The sequence below is a fragment of the Electrona antarctica genome (genome assembly GCF_951216825.1).
Source record: "Electrona antarctica genome assembly, chromosome: 12".
Taxonomy (NCBI): Eukaryota; Metazoa; Chordata; class Actinopteri; order Myctophiformes; family Myctophidae; genus Electrona; species Electrona antarctica.
The window spans coordinates 6,428,903-6,450,244 of NC_136793.1; the positions used below are offsets into that span (position 1 = coordinate 6,428,903).

At 41.9% G+C, this 21,342-nt stretch overlaps 1 protein-coding gene across 1 annotated transcript in view; it reads left to right on the forward strand.

The window, feature by feature from the left end:
- Window positions 1-17,215, forward strand: part of rnft2 (ring finger protein, transmembrane 2) — a 32,731-nt gene extending 15,516 nt beyond the window's left edge. Inside the window, exons 8-10 of the mRNA XM_079517165.1 lie at window positions 8,486-8,551; window positions 12,767-12,868; window positions 15,996-17,215. Of these exons, the coding sequence (XP_079373291.1) occupies window positions 8,486-8,551; window positions 12,767-12,868; window positions 15,996-16,130 (303 nt within the window). The 3' untranslated portion in view covers window positions 16,131-17,215. The remainder of the gene's footprint in view (window positions 1-8,485; window positions 8,552-12,766; window positions 12,869-15,995) is intronic.
- The last annotated feature ends 4,127 nt before the right edge of the window (window positions 17,216-21,342 follow it).

Below are 21,342 nucleotides of genomic sequence, written 5' to 3' on the forward strand. Positions count from 1 at the left end.
TAACACCTTATTATCATCATCTACACTACAGCCTCTGCAAGGTAACGCCTTATTATCATCATCACCTTATTATCATCATCATCTACAGCCTCTGCAAGGTAACGCCTTATTATCATCATCATCTACAGCCTCTGCAAGGTAACTCCTTATTATCATCATCATCATCTACAGCCTCTGCAAGGTAACACCTTATCATCATCATCATCATCTACAGCCTCTGCAAGGTAACAACTTATTATCATCATCATCATCTACAGCCTCTGCAAGGTAACGCCTTATTATCATCATCATCTACAGCCTCTGCAAGGTAGCGCCTTATTATCATCATCATCTACAGCCTCTGCAAGGTAACGCCTTATTATTATCATCATCTACAGCCTCTGCAAGGTAACGCCTTATTATCATCATCATCTACAGCCTCTGCAAGGTAACTCCTTATTATCATCATCATCTACAGCCTCTGCAAGGTAACGCCTTATTATCATCATCATCTACAGCCTCTGCAAGGTAACGCCTTATTATCATCATCATCTACAGCCTCTGCAAGGTAACACCTTATTATCATCATCATCTACAGCCTCTGCAAGGTAACGCCTTATTATCATCATCATCTACAGCCTCTGCAAGGTAACTCCTTATTATCATCATCATCTACAGCCTCTGCAAGGTAACGCCTTATTATTATCATCATCTACAGCCTCTGCAAGGTAACGCCTTATTATTATCATCATCTACAGCCTCTGCAAGGTAACGCCTTATTATCATCATCATCTACAGCCTCTGCAAGGTAACGCCTTATTATTATCATCATCTACAGCCTCTGCAAGGTAACGCCTTATTATCATCATCATCTACAGCCTCTGCAAGGTAACGCCTTATTATCATCATCACCTTATTATCATCATCATCTACAGCCTCTGCAAGGTAACACCTTATTATCATCATCATCTACAGCCTCTGCAAGGTAACGCCTTATTATTATCATCATCTACAGCCTCTGCAAGGTAACACCTTATTATCATCATCTACAGCCTCTGCAAGGTAACGCCTTATTATCATCATCTACAGCCTCTGCAAGGTAACACCTTATTATCATCATCATCTACAGCCTCTGCAAGGTAACGCCTTATTATCATCATCATCTACAGCCTCTGCAAGGTAACGCCTTATTACCATCATCATCTACAGCCTCTGCAAGGTAACGCCTTATTATCATCATCATTTACAGCCTCTGCAAGGTAACGCCTTATTATCATCATCTACAGCCTCTGCAAGGTAACACCGTATCATCATCATCTACAGCCTCTGCAAGGTAACGCCTTATTATTATCATCATCTACAGCCTCTGCAAGGTAACGCCTTATTATCATCATCATCTACAGCCTCTGCAAGGTAACGCCTTATTATTACCATCATCTACAGCCTCTGCAAGGTAACACCTTATTATCATCATCATCTACAGCCTCTGCAAGGTAACGCCTTATTATCATCATCATCTACAGCCTCTGCAAGGTAACGCCTTATTATCATCATCATCTACAGCCTCTGCAAGGTAACGCCTTATTATCATCATCATCTACAGCCTCTGCAAGGTAACACCTTATTATCATCATCATCTACAGCCTCTGCAAGGTAACGCCTTATTATCATCATCATCTACAGCCTCTGCAAGGTAACGCCTTATTATCATCATCATCTACAGCCTCTGCAAGGTAACGCCTTATTATCATCATCATCTACAGCCTCTGCAAGGTAACACCTTATTATCATCATCATCATCATCATCTACAGCCTCTGCAAGGTAACACCTTATTATCATCATCTACAGCCTCTGCAAGGTAACACCTTATCATCATCATCTACAGCCTCTGCAAGGTAACACCTTATTATCATCATCATCATCATCATCTACAGCCTCTGCAAGGTAACACCTTATTATCATCATCATCTACAGCCTCTGCAAGGTAACGCCTTATTATTACCATCATCTACAGCCTCTGCAAGGTAACACCTTATTATCATCATCATCTACAGCCTCTGCAAGGTAACGCCTTATTATCATCATCATCTACAGCCTCTGCAAGGTAACACCTTATTATCATCATCATCTACAGCCTCTGCAAGGTAACGCCTTATTATTACCATCATCTACAGCCTCTGCAAGGTAACACCTTATTATCATCATCATCTACAGCCTCTGCAAGGTAACGCCTTATTATCATCATCATCTACAGCCTCTGCAAGGTAACGCCTTATTATCATCATCATCTACAGCCTCTGCAAGGTAACGCCTTATTATCATCATCATCTACAGCCTCTGCAAGGTAACACCTTATTATCATCATCATCTACAGCCTCTGCAAGGTAACGCCTTATTATCATCATCATCTACAGCCTCTGCAAGGTAACACCTTATTATCATCATCATCTACAGCCTCTGCAAGGTAACGCCTTATTATCATCATCATCTACAGCCTCTGCAAGGTAACGCCTTATTATCATCATCATCTACAGCCTCTGCAAGGTAACACCTTATTATCATCATCATCATCATCATCTACAGCCTCTGCAAGGTAACACCTTATTATCATCATCTACAGCCTCTGCAAGGTAACACCTTATCATCATCATCTACAGCCTCTGCAAGGTAACACCTTATTATCATCATCATCATCATCATCTACAGCCTCTGCAAGGTAACACCTTATTATCATCATCATCATCATCATCTACAGCCTCTGCAAGGTAACTCCTTATTATCATCATCATCTACAGCCTCTGCAAGGTAACACCTTATTACCATCATCATCATCATCTACAGCCTCTGCAAGGTAACGCCTTATTATCATCATCATCATCATCTACAGCCTCTGCAAGGTAACGCCTTATTATCATCATCATCATCATCTACAGCCTCTGCAAGGTAACGCCTTATTACCATCATCATCTACAGCCTCTGCAAGGTAACACCTTATTATCATCATAATCTACAGCCTCTGCAAGGTAACGCCTTATTATTATCATCTACAGCCTCTGCAAGGTAACGCCTTATTATCATCATCATCTACAGCCTCTGCAAGGTAACGCCTTATTATCATCATCATCTACAGCCTCTGCAAGGTAACTCCTTATGCTGACATGATTATATGTGACCAGATTTGACTGAGAGGCTGCCATCGCGCAAATTCCAGCTTTTCACCAGAGGAGAAAAGCTGGAACTCATTTCAACTCATTTAAAAAATGAGTTGATAGCACAGGCAGACTCTTCACATACTAGAACATGTCTGAAATAAGCGTCAGAGCTGAAATCGACATGTACATATGAAATAAATGCTTAAACATGTAGCTAGGTGTAATGTTAGAGACCACATAAGTGAACCTTTCAAGCCTGTTTTCTCAACTCGCTGTTTCTCTGCAAGACATTACTCTATAAGCCATATCTCCAAAACTGGTGGGTCAAACTGAACAACCAATATCTCAATGTTATATATCAATGTTAACACTTTGACGCCATACCCCGCGGAACCCGCATTTTAATCAAATATCCAACGCTGCCGACATTGTTTTATTACCTTTGGAGCATACGCTGAAGTATTTGCAGCTTTCAACCACGGAAATCCGGTAAAAAATGGTCGTTCGTCTTGTTATGATCAGATGCACCAGCGGCCATGACAATGCGAAGCGAAACGAAACCAAAGTGCAGAGCAAGTTGTAGTCCAAACAAACCCCCCGTCCACTTGCATTGGGCTCAATTTCCCAGAAGCCCTAGCAGCCCAGATGATGACTTGATTTCCGGTTTCGTCATCATAACGCGACGGCCTCGTCATCAGGTCCCGGATAAATGCCCTGTTTCTTTTTAATTATTTTAAAACGGAGAATTAAACGCATTAAACAAATAGCGGGAATAGCGTATTATGCAGCGGCGGAACACTGGATCAAACAATTAGCGGCACTAGGACTGTTAATTTAACTCTGAGATTGGGGTCCATTTGGTTCCATTTGTACACTCGAAGTTAGAGACCCATAAGGGTTCCATTTGGTTCCAAACTATCATTTAGCTGGGGACCCCTGGAACTCCCTCAGGGACCCCTGGGGGTTATTTGGTTAATCAGGGTGGGATTGGCATATTTGTGTGACTAATGCAAATGTAATGCTTTTTGTATCACTCATACATACAGGTACAAGTGTAGGTTCAAATGTAATGCTTTTTGTATCACTCATACATCCTATATTACAATTGAAAACATGTGCCCAAAAGCACGCACAGGAACAAAAGGCACCAGCTACTACGTCACTGACACGCTGCAACACGCTGCAACACACACTGCAACAACACACTAACACGTCACACACTTACCCTCCGCGTCGATCCACGGCTATCTCCTCATGTCGCGCCGCACGACCACATTCAACACCAACCGCGTAAACATTGTCATCCCACTGCCACTAAAGCCGGCTCCCGTCCACACTCGCAAACAATATCAATATCCATAATAAACACAAACACGCCACAAGCACCGACACCCCCGCCTAATTTGTTGCCACGTCTATGAAAACAACCACAGAAAAAATGCCATTCAACACGCTACTTACAACTCGCTTACAATTCGCAGACCTGGCAACACTGCATCCCGTGATTCCACTCTTTTCATTGGCTGCGCCATAGAGTGGCTGCGCCGCCAACATTGTTGCCACGTCTATGTAAACAAGGCCGCAAACCCTGACTTCCTACAGCCTATACTTTCACACACTACCACTCGCTTACAATACGTGGACCTGGCAACACTACATCACCCCTTCCCACTGGCTCAAAACCCCACCACGTGACCCACGTGGTTCGTGTTACCTTTCACACTTCCGGAAACACTACCGGAAGTTACACAGTACACACACACACACACACACACACACGCACACACACACACGCGCGCACACACACACGTGTACAGCCTGCCGGAAACCAACAGTAGAAGAAGAAGAACAACAACAACACAGCTTCTACACTGATTCTAACTTGGATGGCGAGCGCCGCGATTACATACAGTTACAATCATGCAAACACGACCGCGTCGACACCTGGCGTGGTACAATCGGGACGAACCGCGCCGCATATATGGATCACAACAACACCACCAACACTACACGCACACGCTGCAACAACGCGATGCAACACAACACGTAAGTTACGTATGTTACTATGGTTCTATGAATCCTGGATGACTGCTTAACACTGGATGATTTGCGTCCAGTGTTAACCACTGCCTCTGCCAGTCACTACGGATGAAATAGAACAGCTGTGTACAACGCAGTGTCACTGCACACACGTGTGTGTGTGTGTGTGTGTGGTGTGTGCGTGCGTGCGGGGGGGGGGGGGGGGATTTTGTATCGCCTCGCGATGCAGCTGAAATGGCACGCACACACACACACACACGCCACAGAACGCTAATAATAACAATAATACACAATTACAACACTACACTAATCATAACAACAGTACAGAGAACAGTACAGTACACATGAGTACAGTACAGTACAGAAAGAAAGCTCACATCAGAATATTAATCCATGTCATAATAATAATAATAAAAAATAATAACACAACACTAATAACTATAATATCAACAGTACAGACAACAGTACAGTACATCAGAATATTAATCCATGTAATAATAATAATAATAAATAAGAACACAACACTAATAACAGTACAGAGAACAGTCCACTACAGTACACATGAGTACAGTACAGTACAATATACTGTTCCTGCGCCTTGCCATGCTCTTTCAATCATAATAATCATAAACAATAATAACACTACACTAATAACAACAATAATATCAACAATACACAGAACAGCACAGTACACATGAGTACAGTACAGTACAGAAACAAAGCTCACATCAGAATATTAATCCATGTAATAATAATACTAATAATAATACATAATAACACAACACTAATAACTATAATATCAACAGTACAGAGAACAGTACAGTACATCAGAATAGTAATCCATGTAATAATAATAATCATAAAAAATAACACATACAACAGCACAGAGAACAGTACACATGAGTACAGTACAGTACAAAGACTTACAGTACAGCACAGTACAGTACAGTATACTGTTCCTGCGCCTTGCCATGCTCGCTTTCATACGCAAATACACAAAACCACACAGGGCCACTCAGCCAGCTTGGCAACTTTGCGCTTTCCAAGCAAATGCATAAATGAAAACATCATGGCTTGCCATTGCCTTCTTCCCATTTGCGACGCATCGCATGGCGCGAGGATGAGCGGGCCGAAGGCCCGCGAAATTCTAGTACAGGTACAAGCAGCAAAATGTTGCTGAGACATGATCCGCAAAGACTCTAACTGCTAACATAACAATACAATAATGACAAAAATAATAAAAGAGAGAGTTTTGTGGAGTCATTTGCGGTTGTGCTGAATAAGGATTACATTGAAATTATACACGGCTCCATGAAAACATTGGTTTTGCAATCAACTTTCAGTTCAGTTCAGTTTTATTTTGGTCATAAATACAAAAACAAAAAAAACATTACATTACATGTATTCATTTCGTCGTGTTTTTTTACACTTAGACCAAAAGGGTTTAGGCTGAAGCCAATGGCTTATTGTGCCTATCCCAGGGGGGAGTGGGGGGGGGGGGGACGACATAAAACTGACAGAGAAACAAAGAGAAGAAACAAAAAAACAAGAAAAACAAACAAAAAAACTAAACAAAACAAGAAAAAAACAAACACAAAAAAACGGACTAAAAAATAAAATAAAACTTAATTCACTCTTACGGCCGGGCTCCACCGGGCGCGTCAGCGTCGCGTCTCCATCACCGTCAGGGAATGTTCCCTTTTTAATCAATGAAGGGTGGCTCCACTGCCCGCGTTGCGTTGCGTTGACGGAGACGCGACGCGTGCATTAAAATTGAACCGGTGCGTTTTTTGACGCACGCGACGGAGACGCAACGCGTCCGGTGGAGCCCTGGCGTTACACATCGTGATGAGTTGGCAGGAAATTGTATTAGCTAAACCGAGATGTAAAGTACAGATCAGTGGGTTTGTGAGCTTTGATTGATTGATTGATTGAAAATTGTATTAACAGTTTGCAGAATTACAGTACATTTCAAGCACAAACTCAATACAAAGGCTGTTAACTGTGAGTGGACGACCCAATTAAGCATTACACTTGTTTACAACAGGGTCCACCATGTTCAATTCATCAAAACATTTAGAGACGTACAAATAGACACTTCTATATAGACAAAGAACAGAACAGGAATTCATCATAATGGAGGTAAAAAGGGAAAAGAAACATATACAGTGAGGGGAAAGGGGGGGGGGGGACTGGGGGGGGGGGGGGGGGTTGGGGGGGATAAGGTGTTTAATAATGCGTCACAAAGATGCTGCTGTGATGCAGTGGTGTTTTTGGCAGCAGATTTCGAGTTTAGTTTAGTCATAGTCTTTAGACTGAAACTTCATTTAGTTTTAGTCACATTTTAGTCACCTGGAATGTCTTAGTGTTGGTCTAGTTTTAATCGACAATGTCATAAGATTTTAGTCGACTAAATCTACAGTTGATTTTAGTCAGCTAAAATGTATTTTGGCAGGCCTTGCTGCCGTCGTAATGAGTGTTTTTACATCTATCTACAAGCTATCTACAAGCTACAAGCTCACGATGCGTTGTGAGCTTGTAGATCAGCTATTTTCAGCATGCAACCAAGTGTAAAATGACTTATACTCGATCTCTTGTCCACTAGTCCCTTCCTAACATTTTAGTCTAGTTTTTATTTGTCGACGAAATTGTCAGTATATTTAGTCCTATTTTTAGTCATCGTAGCTTAGTTTTCATTTAGTTTCCATTCGTTTTTTGTCAGTGAAAAAAGGTAGTCGACGAACATTTTTCGTCTTAGTTTTAGTCGACGAAAACAACACTGCTGTGATGACGCTCTCACTTCAAGCACAAACATCGCCAGTTGGAGTCGGGGATCACTGTTGTATATCTCCCCTTATTCTGCCCTGGAGTCGGGGATCACTGTTGTATATATCTAAGCAAAGCAAAGCAAAGTTACTATATTTACCCAGGGTAACTGGACTAAGCATCAGATACTTGTTTACAGCCAGGCCCTGCTCATAGAACATTTCATGGTAGTGGTTCAATGCCTTGTTCAAGGGCACTTCAGCGGTGGTAATTTTAACGTGCCAGTCCGGGGATACGAACTGGCGACCTTCCGGTATCAAGACCGCTCCGCAAACCGTTCGGCCACCGCTGCCACACATCTCCCCTTCTTCTGCCCGTTAGTCACTCTTCACTTGACTAGTAGTGAAAGTGTAGTGAAGGTTATGTGATACTGAGACTACTGGGTTGAAAGCTAATTTGAAAAAAATAAAAAAATAAACGAGATATTATTTGTGGTATGAGAGTTTTGTTTCTCTTGATAAGCTTGTTTCCCCTGTGTTTCTGGCAGTCCTTTGACATCTGTGGTCGTGTGTCTGCTATACGGAAAGCCCTCGCCATCCTGTGCAGCTCTCAGGTAAAATCACTGCTGTAAAGTAACCATTTTTTATTTAACCCATTTTGGGCGGGAACCCCCTTTTGGTGTTTTAAAGCATTATGTTATACTTTAGCTATTGAAAAATAGCAGATCTACAAACTTAACCCATTTTGGGCAGGAACCCCCTTTTGGTGTTTTAAAGCATTATGTTATACTTTAGCTATTGAAAAATAGCAGATCTACAAACTTAACCCATTTTGGGCGGGAACCCCCTTTTGGTGTTTTAAAGCATTATGTTATACTTTAGCTATTGAAAAATAGCAGATCTACAAGCTCATAGCGCGGCACCGAGTGCCGCGCTATGAGCTTGTAGGTCTGTTATTTTTGGAAAATCATGAAAATGTGGTGCAAATATTTGAATATATATTCTTTCAGAGTTTTAACTCAAATCTTTGCTTCTGGGGGGTCCCCTGGAACAACATATTTTCAGATGGGGGCACAGAGGCATATTACATGTAATTTTTGGGGTCCTTGACATAAAATATTGAGCACCAATGATACAGAAGGTTTTTCAGAAAACTGTCAGGATTTTGAAGACATTTTTTTAAATTTTGATTTCAGGCCTAAATGGGTTAAGTACTGTACTTAAGTACAATTTTGAGGTATTTTTTTTTACTTTACTTTAGTATCTCCAATACTTTTACTTCTACTCCACTAAATGTCGGATTCAAATATTGTACTTTTACTCCACTACATTTGTGACCAGATTTGACTGAGAGCCTGCCAGCTTTTTACCAGAGGAGAAAAACATTTTTTCCCCCCAAAATGAGTTAAACCCATTCTGACCTGAGATCAGATTCTAAAAATGTCTTCTACATCCTGACAGTTTTCTGAGAAAGCTATGTTTCTATGTCAGTCGTTCTGCTATTTTTCAATAGCTAAAACATAACATAGTGCTAACACCAAAAGGGGTTCCGGCCCAGAATGGGTTAATAGCACAGGCAGACTCTTGAATAAATGAAATAAGTGTCAGAGCTGAAATTGACATACTGTAAATACAGTATGAAATAAATGCTTAAACATGTAGCTAGGTGTAATGTTCATGGAAGTGAACCTTTCAAGCCTGTTTTCTCAACTCGCTGTTTCTCTGCAAGACATTACTCTATAAGCCATATCTCCAAAACTGGTGGGTCAAACTGAACAACCAATATGTAAATTTGAAGCTATGATTCCCTGCTTTCATATGACATGAGAAAAGTCCCTCAGTCAACTTTGGTCACATTTATTTGAAAACTTTAGCTATAACCACTTCAGCCCTATATAGATTCGCCATTGTGACGGCTTGTAGATCTGCTGTTTTCAAAATATTTGTATATATTTGAAAACTTGAACGTGACATTCTGCATAGTGAGTAGTACTATCTACTTTTGGTACTTTTTTGGGGCGGGAACCCCTTTTGGTGTTAGCATTATGTTATGCTTTAGCTATACTGAGTGGCGCGCTATGAGCTTGTAGGTCTGCTATTTTTTAAAAATCGAAGAACGACTGACATAGAAACATAGCTTTTTCAGAAAACTGTCAGGATGTAGAAGACATTTTTAGAATCTGATCTCAGGTCAAAATGGGTTAAGTACATTTTGATGCCAATACTTTTGTACTTTTACTCGACTGCATTTTGAATTCCGGACTTTTACTTGTAACGGAGTATTTTCTGTCTCCCCCGGCCAAAGTCCTTTCCATCCGTGTGCCTGTCCATCTGTCTGTGTGCCCGTCCATCTGTCTGTGTGCCCGTCCATCTGTCTGTGTGTCTGTCTGTCTGTCTGATCTCCAGCACTGTTGGCCCAAGCAAAACTGTGTGTGTGCACGCAGGCAGGCACGCACGCAGGCACGCACACACACAGGTACGCACGCACTCTCTCTCTCCCCCTGGGTGCCAGAACAGAGCCTCTGCCCCAACGTTTTCAGACCGGCCTGTTATAGCGCCACCAGGAGGCTGGTCTTTGCAAAATACAGTTTTTGATATTACTCCTACAGATTTTATCCATGCAAATCGGTATACACAATATCTGTGATCAAGACGGATCTGTCCGATTGTTTTTCTCCAATTTCCGTGAAATTTTGTACGCACATTCCCACTAGACTGAGAGAGACATTTTCACCCCGATTTTCGCAAAACGATATTTTCGGAACAAACTGGCTCAAGCAGTTGTAACAAGCCGCTGCATGCTATCTCCAATGTTTTTGAGCTATTTGGCTAATAAGCCAAGATTATATTCAAAATTGTTCCTAATTTATAAACTGTTTAATGGTTACTCCATTATGTGACTTTAGTGTATTCTCATTCAGTGGATATTCTCGACAACATCCTTGAGATTTACTGTACCATCGGCAGTCAGCTTTCTCTCTGAAAGCCACAACTCTGGAATGCCCTATATTAAAGAGCTATAGAGCACCGAAGTCTGACGTCACTTTCAGTAGAGGGCACCAACACACAGGTTCATGTCTTTTTTTATTTGCATTGAAATCTCCATAGGGCGATTTTAGGTCGCTTCATATAAGAACTGTGTTTGAAAAATAAACCGACCACCCCGGCCTTTCTGTCAGGGGAGTGGCTGTGCGTCGTTAATGATGTCCATTCATATTTGATACAGCCAGTTTCTGGAGAAAATGGAATTAATGTGGTGAAAAGGCCGGGGTGATCGGTTTATTTTTCAAACACAGTTATTATATGAGGCGATCTAAAATCCCCCTATGGAGATTACAATGCAAATAAAAGGTACATGAACATGTGGACTGACGCCCTCTACTGACAGTGACGTCAGGACTTCGGTGCTCTATAGTTCTAGCCTGGCTCCAGCCCCTGAATCGCTAGCCACGCCCATTAAAAAAATATATTCAGGCGATTCAGGGTCTGGTGACGCTCTCGAAGGAGGTCTGAGACTCGGTTGGAAATCTGTACGACGAATCAGCGTCGTTTCAACTCGATGACGTCAAAACAACAGCGCCGTCCAGACACAAACAAACATGGCTGCCCCCACTGCGGTGACTCACGGCCGTATCAATCTGGCTATTACATCGACGTATGATAAATAGTTTCTTTACAGAAACGACAGGTTTTATAAACATCATCATCCGACAAATTTTACCGCTTTTGTTTACATGCTAGTAGCGCTCGTTGGCTGTGTTTTTTTGGTTAGCAAATGGGTTAGCCATAGCCACATGATTGACAACAACGTCATCTGCTTTCCTACTATTCTGATTGGTTGGTATGAACCAATCGCCGAAGACTGCCTCTTTGTCAACGCCCATCTCAGAAACGGCTGTAGTAGGGAGGGCTTTCAGACTGAATAATGGAGTGAAACGAAATGAAAATTCAGGCTGAGTGTCAGGCTACTATAGTTCCATTTTAAAACCACATTTAAAGTCCGCAAAAAGCCACTCAGCTCTGTAACCATCTCATGGGCCTCTCATGTATGCAAATCATTTTACTTTTAATTTGACCTTGTGGCCTTTTTACTTGACATTGTGGCTGTGATGTGTAACATTGTATTATGCATCTTGTTCTTCTTCTTTTTTTCTTTGTCGTTTGTTTGTTTAAATTGTGAACTGCCAAAAAGGGACTGCAGAATATAATTTAGTATAAACGAACTCTGGTACAGTACATATTATATTTAACACTGTACTAGTCAGTGTACATGGTCTCTTACAAATAAATTACATTAAATATGGAGTGCCACAATTTTTGTATTTTTCCAGTTTTTCATGTGTCTATGAGGTGACAGTACTTCATTAGACACCCTGGAGTCGTTTTTATGTGCAACGGTATATTAACTTTGTATTTAGGGTTTTCTTCCTGGAGGCTGAACCCTTGACAGTCAAACGGGCCAATGAAATAAACAGTAATATAGTGACATCACACTATCAGCCCCTCCCCTAACCCCTCCCCCTTTATCATACAACTACAGCTATGGGTGCGGCTTCAGTTCAGGTGGATCACCACCCATCACCACCCACCAGGCAAACCAGGCATACTTAATGAACTGGTGGGCGTGTCCACATAAAAGCATGATTTTAACAAATACTGTACACTTTTTGGAAAAGGTTCTTCCTCCTTATATTATATAATACCTGATGATCATGTTTTAGGGTGGAAAGAAATCATGGCACTCCATCTTTAAATTAAGCTGTAATTACATACAACCCGCTCGATGCAGAAGTTATGTTGAAACCAACCTGCTCCTTTGTCTGCTCCAGAGTTATGGCGTGCGAGCCAGCAGCCAGCAGTGCAGCGAGGCAGGAGACGTGTGTGCCATTTGTGTGTCTGAATTCAGAGAGCCAGTAGCCCTCATCTGTCAGGTAAGAAAGACTCAGAGAGCCAGTAGCCCTCAACTGTCAGGTACGAAAGACTCAGAGAGCCAGTAGCCCTCATCTGTCAGGTAAGAAAGACTCAGAGAGCCAGTAGCCCTCATCTGTCAGGTAAGAAAGACTCAGAGAGCCAGTAGCCCTCATCTGTCAGGTAAGAAAGACTCAGAGAGCCAGTAGCCCTCAACTGTCAGGTAAGAAAGACTCAGAGAGCCAGTAGCACTCATCATCTGTCAGGTAAGAAAGACTCAGAGAGCCAGTAGCCCTCATCTGTCAGGTAAGAAAGACTCAGAGAGCCAGTAGCCCTCATCTGTCAGGTAAGAAAGACTCAGAGAGCCAGTAGCCCTCATCTGTCAGGTAAGAAAGACTCAGAGAGCCAGTAGCCCTCATCTGTCAGGTAAGAAAGACTCAGAGAGCCAGTAGCCCTCATCTGTCAGGTAAGAAAGACTCAGAGAGCCAGTAGCCCTCATCTGTCAGGTAAGAAAGACTCAGAGAGCCAGTAGCCCTCATCTGTCAGGTAAGAAAGACTCAGAGAGCCAGTAGCCCTCATCTGTCAGGTAAGAAAGACTCAGAGAGCCAGTAGCCCTCATCTGTCAGGTAAGAAAGACTCAGAGAGCCTGTAGCCCTCATCTGTCAGGTAAGAAAGACTCAGAGAGCCAGTAGCCCTCATCTGTCAGGTAAGAAAGACTCAGAGAGCCAGTAGCCCTCATCTGTCAGGTAAGAAAGACTCAGAGAGCCAGTAGCCCTCGTCTGTCAGGTAAGAAAGACTCAGAGAGCCAGTAGCCCTCGTCTGTCAGGTAAGAAAGACTCAGAGAGCCAGTAGCCCTCATCTGTCAGGTAAGAAAGACTCAGAGAGCCAGTAGCCCTCATCTGTCAGGTAAGAAAGACTCAGAGAGCCAGTAGCCCTCATCCGTCAGGTAAGAAAGACTCAGAGAGCCAGTAGCCCTCATCTGTCAGGTAAGAAAGGCTCTCAATGACCGAGGATGACAGACTTGAGACCACACATTGTTTGTAATTAATCCATTCTGGGCGGGAACCCCTTTTGGTGTTTTAAGCATTATGTTACACTTTAGCTATTGAAAAATAGCAGATCTACAAGCTCGTAGCGTGGCACCGAGTGCCGCGCTACGAGCTTGTAGGTCTGCTATTTCTTTTAAATTGTGATAATGTGGCACAAATGTTTGAATATATCCTTTCAGAGCGAACATTTTTAACTCAAATCTTTGCTTCCGGGGGGTCCCTGGAACTACATATTTTCAGATGGGGTTCGGCGGCCAATGACATATATTTTTGGGGGTCCTTGACATGAAAATGTTTGAGAACGAATGACATAGAAACATGGGTTTTTCAGAAAACTGTCAGGATTTAGAAGACATTTTGTAGAATCGTTCCCAGGTCAAAATGGGTTAAACTCCAAATTGACATGTAAAGATTCATGTGGTTCATCTGCGTACAGATTTGTTTTTGCCCATTTCAGGAGAAATGTGAAACTGAACTCCCCCTGTGACATTATGACGGTCTACCCCAAAAAAATAGAAGACAACATTTGATGAATTGTCAAGTTACAGTATAGATAGATAATTCATATATTTATTCCCGTGTTAGAAAGTACATGCATTATGCTTAGTATATTATCTGACCTACAAGCTCGTAGCGTGCCACTCGGTGGCGCGCTACAAGCTTGTAGATCTGCTATTTTTCAATAGCTAAAGCATAACATAATGCTAACACCAAAAGGGGTTCCGCCCAGATTGTGTTAAGGATACAATGTTTATAATGCATCTTTGCTCTCTGGCCAGCTAGTGATTTTAAGGAAGTTGGTTACAATAACAGAGAGAAACGAAGGTTCCAGTTGTCAATTTTCTTCATCCTTTTGACAATTAACCTTATATTTCATTGGCTCCTGCTTTTATCTGTTCCACTGTAAGCATGGCAACAGTATTTCCCAATAACTGTCCATCTGTAACCATGGATTCAGAACTGCCTAAATCACTGATTCTCAACCTTTTTTTATTGGGGGTTTCAAATTTGTGTCTGTTGGTCCCCTATCTATTCTACACTGTAAAATCATCAGTGTTATTTGAACTCTTCAAGCCTTACTGGTCCATTTGGTTAAATTTGTACACTCTATTGAGGAATGTCAATATTCCAGTAGATAATGAGGCAAAAACAATTGGGTCTAATCAAAAAGGTTTATTTGAAGCTAATCCAAAAATGAGAATAAGTCCAAACGTAAAAGAGATTAATACAAGAGAATAAGTTCAAGGTAAAGTACAACGATGAATCCAAAAAGAAAAGTACAAGAGTCGAAAAAGGATAGCTGTGCAAGCAGCCGATGAACCGTACAGAAGTAGAGTCGCACTTGTTCCTCGGTTTTTAGTCTGGCATATTAGCTCCTGATCATGGTTCTACCCCAGCTTTTATAGCATGTGATTTCACAATGCAGATGATTTCACAACACAACCGATACCGGGCCGGCACACGAATATTCAGTGACCCTTTTCAAGTTCTACCAAAACACATTAGTCATCCTCTTCTCAGAACTTTCCAGAACATTTGGGTACTGCCAGAAAAGGTCGACTTGACCTGAAAACAAGTTAACAAAACATAATAACATATTCCCCACCAAACCAGCTCTGGTCTGAGGGAGTAATCAGAATGTCTGTGGTGTACTGCAACACTGCACTGGTTCAGATGGAAACAACATGTCACACAAAGGACACAGTGCAGGGTCAACATGAATACACTCGGTCAGAGAACACATTGAAGCATACATAGGTCAAAGGGTTAATAGAATATACACCTGTTTATATAGAATGATACGCCTCTATATGTATGATTCCCCAACAACTCCTTTACAGACCTCAAGGGTCTATTTATTTTCGAAACCATCAATAAATTAGCTGGGGGTACGTAATTTTAACTTTCTGAGTTACAGACCTGTAAGGGTGCATTTGAGTCCGTTATATACTGTGTGTGTGTGTGTGCGTGTGCATGTGCATGTGCGTGTGCGTGTGCGTGCGTGCGTGCGTGCGTGCGTGCGTGCGTGCGTGCGTGCGTGCGTGCGTGCGTGCTTGTTTGTTTGTTTGTTTGTTTGTTTGTTTGTCCCTCCTCCACCCAGCACGTGTTCTGTGAGGACTGCCTGAGTCTGTGGTTCGACCGGGAGAGGACCTGCCCGCTGTGCCGCTCTGCTGTCGTGGAGACCCTGCGCTGCTGGAAGGACGGCACCACCTCTGCACACTTCCAGATCTACTGATACTGCTGCTCCCTCCGTCCTTATACGGCCCTGCTGCTCCCTCCGTCCTTATAAGGCCCTGATACACGTGTCACCTTCTCTAACCCATTTTGACCTGAGATCAGATTCTAAAAATGTCTTCTACATCCTGACAGTTTTCTGAAAAAGCTACGTTTCTATGTCAGTCGTTCTTTGATTTTTCAAAAATAGCAGACCTACAAGCTCATAGCGCGCCACTCGGTGGCGCGCTATGAGCTTGTAGATCTGCTATTTTTCAATAGCTAAAGCATAACATAATGCTAACACCAAAAGGGGTTCCCGCCCAAAATGGATTAATCAACACCAACTGACTACAATATACATCAACAAGCAACACGATGAGACACAGGGCAACAGCTCCACCTCAACATAGAAATTTGAAGTTGCTTGTTGATCTTGATACAAAAAACCCCCCTTAAAACCTGATTTATATTTACTTTGTCGCATGTTGAAAATAGCCGATCTACAAGATGCGACACGTGAGCTTGTAGATTGGCTACTTTCTTTCGGCACGTGACACGTGACACCGTCCTGTGACAGAGTATAAATGAAACCTGCAATCCGTAAGATTTAGATCCTACTCGGGATTCGAACCTGGGTCTCCTGTGCAAGCCCCAAAGTTCCTTCTGCTGAGCTGACACGAAAAGCCTGTTTGGGGCAAAGAAGGAGATGTTATGCTTTGAGCTTCGAGCAGTACCCCTTTTCAACCTGTAGCGTTCCGGCCTGACCACATGATTTAGGTTTCTCTATAGAGGGTATGCGTGTGACATCATCGTACCTGGAAGTTATGCGGGAACGCCCACTGAGTGGCAATAAACTACTTTCTGGCCTTGACAGCCCATTCATCCAAACAGAAAAGTCCTGTCTGATTGCATTAAACAATGTTAAACTCACCAACATTGCAGCTGTACGAAAAGCTTGAATTATCCTCTTTCTATCTGCAAAGTTTTTGTTTAATAAAAATCCACCATATAAACGTTATGAGCTACTTTCTGTCAAGAGCTACCCACCAACAAATATATTATCCCATTGCTGAAAATAGTTACATATTAGGCAAACGCACTTGGAATGGGAAATGAGGGACATGGGGGGAAAAATAAAAAATTGTAAATAACTTTGTAGTACTGACGTTTGTGCAAAACTCTCTTGTAAACAAAGTATTGCATTTGGGGTTTGAGCTTCCCTTTTTGTCTATTAATCAAATTCATCAAGTGAAGTCACTTTAATTCAAGTGGGAGATGACAAAAATAGTTTTTGTTTTTATTTAAGTTATATATTTTTTGTGGGCATGTCATTGTGGTCTACCTGCACAGCCGGTGTGATCTACCTTTTGGGCAGCGCTGCTCTAGTGTTTGTTGTAACAACTGCCTGGATCTCAGCTTTCAATCTAAAAAAAAAAAACCCCACTTCTAATTCAAGGAAAGGACTGCTGTATGGTATAATTATTGCCTTTAGTGAAGTTATGCAACTGTTAAATTGCTCTGAGTCGAGTCAGCGAGCGGAGAAATATGTAGTTTTCAACCTTTTTTCATATCAAGGCCCATTATTACTTGCGCAAGCAGATCGCGCAAGTAATAGTTTTTGTCCATGTCGCCGTTTGATGCGTATGCGCCGTGCCAGCGTATGACGTAATGACTACTTGTGCTTGATATGGCAGTGGTGTCAGATTACATGTATACATAGGGGCATTACCTTTAATCCTCCCGACATTAAAACATCGTAATCGTCATTACGTCACCATCGAAAACCAATTACACCCTGGCATTGGGTCCTTTAATCCACATCTTTATTACGTCATCATTGAGAGCTAGTTGTACCAGTTACACCCTGTCGTCATATGCTGCTACGATACATACGCATACGCAAAGTAACCACAGTATACCGCTAATCAACTTACAAATTACATATACATACATAGAGGAATTTCCTTTAATCCACCCGACACTGATCGACATATACGTCACCATCGAAAGCCGTCTCTTACCGTACTTGGCAGCGGTGGCCGAACGGTTTGCGGAGCGGTCTTGATACCGGAAGGTCGCCAGTTCGTATCCCCGGACCGGCACGTTAAAATTACCACCGCTGAAGTGCCCTTGAGCAAGGCATTGAACCACTACCATGAAATGTTCTATGAGCAGGGCCTGGCTGTAAACAAGTATCTGATGCTTAGTCCAGTTACCCTGGGTAAATATAGTAACTTTGCTTTGCTTTGCTTTACTTAACAATACTATTTTTTTACCTCCAAAAACTAGGTACGTAGCAAATAGATAAACCTAATAATTCAATATTTCAAACGTTCTTTCACAGAGAAGCTGAGATTTGACAGTTTGTAGCGGTCGACAGTACTTGCGAGCTCTGCTTGCGCACTAGTAGGCCATGTATGGCCTACTTGTGTGCTACAAGCAAGTAGGCACTCGACAGAGTGCAGTTCTAGTTTGTTCTGCATTTGAGGCATGGGACGGACCACCATTTGATGAGATTTTGCCTCGAGATCTCAGACCCAAAACGAAAGAATATTTTGTTGTCATTGGATTCTTCTACTACATTCTCTAATTGTTTAGATGTCTTGTAACTTAAATAATTCAGATGTTTAACAATAATTAAAAAGAAAAGAAAAAATAGGATCCAGCAGGAAAGCACGCACATCTCAAAAACGTGTACGGGTGCTGAACAAAAATATACGTACAGGTGAAAGGAGATGTAGTTCGCACACCGGCCTTGAGTTCCAAACTTTGATTTCATGAAACTTCATGAAATTACAGTTTGGAGCGAACTACATCTCTTTCACCTATAACAATTTAACTCGCCATAATTTAGCTGCATGGGGACCACCTGGAATCCCTTCAAGGACCACTGGTTGAAAACCCACTGTTCTAGCACAATGTTGGACCAATATCCTGACCTGACCCCATCATCATCATCATCATCCTTTTTCGACCGCGGTCGAGATCATGGATTTCACAATGCCACGCCAGACTTCCCGGTCCTTCATTTCCATTTGCCACCCCCAGTTCCTGCTTACTGATGCATGTGTCCCTATAGCGATGACATCAGGGAACGACAGTTTTCTACCTCTGGTCTGCTTTGAGGCAGGACTCCAGAGAAGAAGGGAAGATATAACCTCATTGTCAGCTCTGTAGCAGTGGCCGGCAAACTGTGTTCTTCTGGATTGGACTAAAGAAACACGGGGAAGGTTGCCGTATATTAGATTAGTCGATGGGTGGCTCTTCCTGACCCCAAGTCAAACACTATACAGACAGCATTGTAAAAATATGCACCAAAGACACTGACATGATCGCATGGGAGAGGCAGCCATGCACCTGCAGGGCAAAAAAACATGCAAGCAACTGATGCCAGTGCTTTGAGCCGAGGTCACAAATCAAGAGCTCAAACAAAAATATACTTGAAACATTACAAAAGGTATTGGTTTCTAAAGGAAAACAAAGTCTGGAAAAGGTCTGGATCTATTTGGGGAAAAGACATGAGTATATAGGCTACAATAATAGGTTTAGTCTTATAGTGCATTCCACTTTCTCATTTCGTGACAGACATGTATTTTTTTCCCCTCCAGTGCAGTGCAGCCTAGTTAAGGAGCTTATTTTTAGTCTTTATATCAAATAGTAATGGCAAGCACAAACACATATTTCAAAAGCGTTTTTTTTAATAACTTTTACTCAAAATGCATATATGAAATATCTAAGAATTATAAATATTACATACATATTATAAAAGACAGTTTTAATAACTGTATACATGTGCACTCACAACAATTTCGCAATTTTATAAAAACAGCTTATTTTCAGAATGTATGGATAGCACGACAGCATATTATTTTACTGATACCCGAAAATAAATACCAAATAAATAATTATCGAAATAATATAATAATATAGGACAAACTGGTGCATTTCATACTATCTAAATATTATAGAAAAACAGACTGGTCGAATATTTACAGATTTCACAGGCTCTAGATTTGCTAATAGTAAAGCTTATGTAAAAAGTAGTGCAATTTGCCATTAATGCAAGTACAAAGGAAGAACAACTGTTATCCAACCGTTTTCGACGTCAAATGTTGTATTTGCGATTATGACTGTCCGCATATTTTGTGTCTTTTTTCTTTGCTTTGCCTTTTTTTTTTTTCGTGTGGGCTGGCTGGCTGGCTGGCTGGCATGGTGATGGGCTAAAGTTTTCCCTTGCATAATTATTATACTCCTGGGAGGATGACCTCACCTCACCGCAGCATTATACTCGGTAGTACAACGGTGTCGCAGGCATCTTTCGCTTGACAAAAAGAACAGATCTATGCTGTTTATACTGTAGCTTGTAGAACTGTTCTTTTTTTTGTCACAGCTTTAAATTTACGATACAGTAAAAAAAATTAGCTTTTATATCAGCCGGAGTCTGCATGCATGATTGTTTTAAGGAGACAGTTTATTAAGGCGTTGCACCCCCACCAGCCCCCCCCCCCCCCCCCCCCCCCCCTCGTGATGAGTGACACAACAATGGTCGGGGCACAAAGTTCCATTTTATATGAAAAACACATTTTTGTCCCAAATTCTCCCAAAAAGAAAAGCGACCATGATTTGCAGTTCTTGACTCCTCGCATGCAGCGCGTCGGTCCGGACCATATGGGGGCCGGTCCGGACCATATGGGGACCGGTCCGGACCATATGGGGACCGCTCGCATCACCGCCATCATCAGTGCATGTAACTTCTGTCCTCATGCGCGTGTCTTCAAGGCACACCATCTACATAAAACATATAGGATATATAAATGATCAGAAATATTTATCCCCATCATTATCGCACCATTATCCTGGAATTATTATCACCATCATCAATAATGTGTAGTAGGCTTAATTATTATAGTTTATAGGCTAACAGCGCGTGTATTTACGAAAAGTGAATTTCTTCTAAGTATAGTATAAAGACATGTAAATCGCCACTGAATATGTACGAATTGTCCACGGATAATAATAAGACTGTCTTACAAGTGGCTTACATCATTTTCTTCGAGGAAAATAAAGAATATGGCTACACGCACGTCGCACGCACGCACACACAGTGACACACACACACACACACACACACACACACACACACACACACACACACACACACACACACACACAGAGTGACACACACCTGTGAAATCAATGCACCTGTTGCTGCTGGCTTGGTTGGTTGGGTG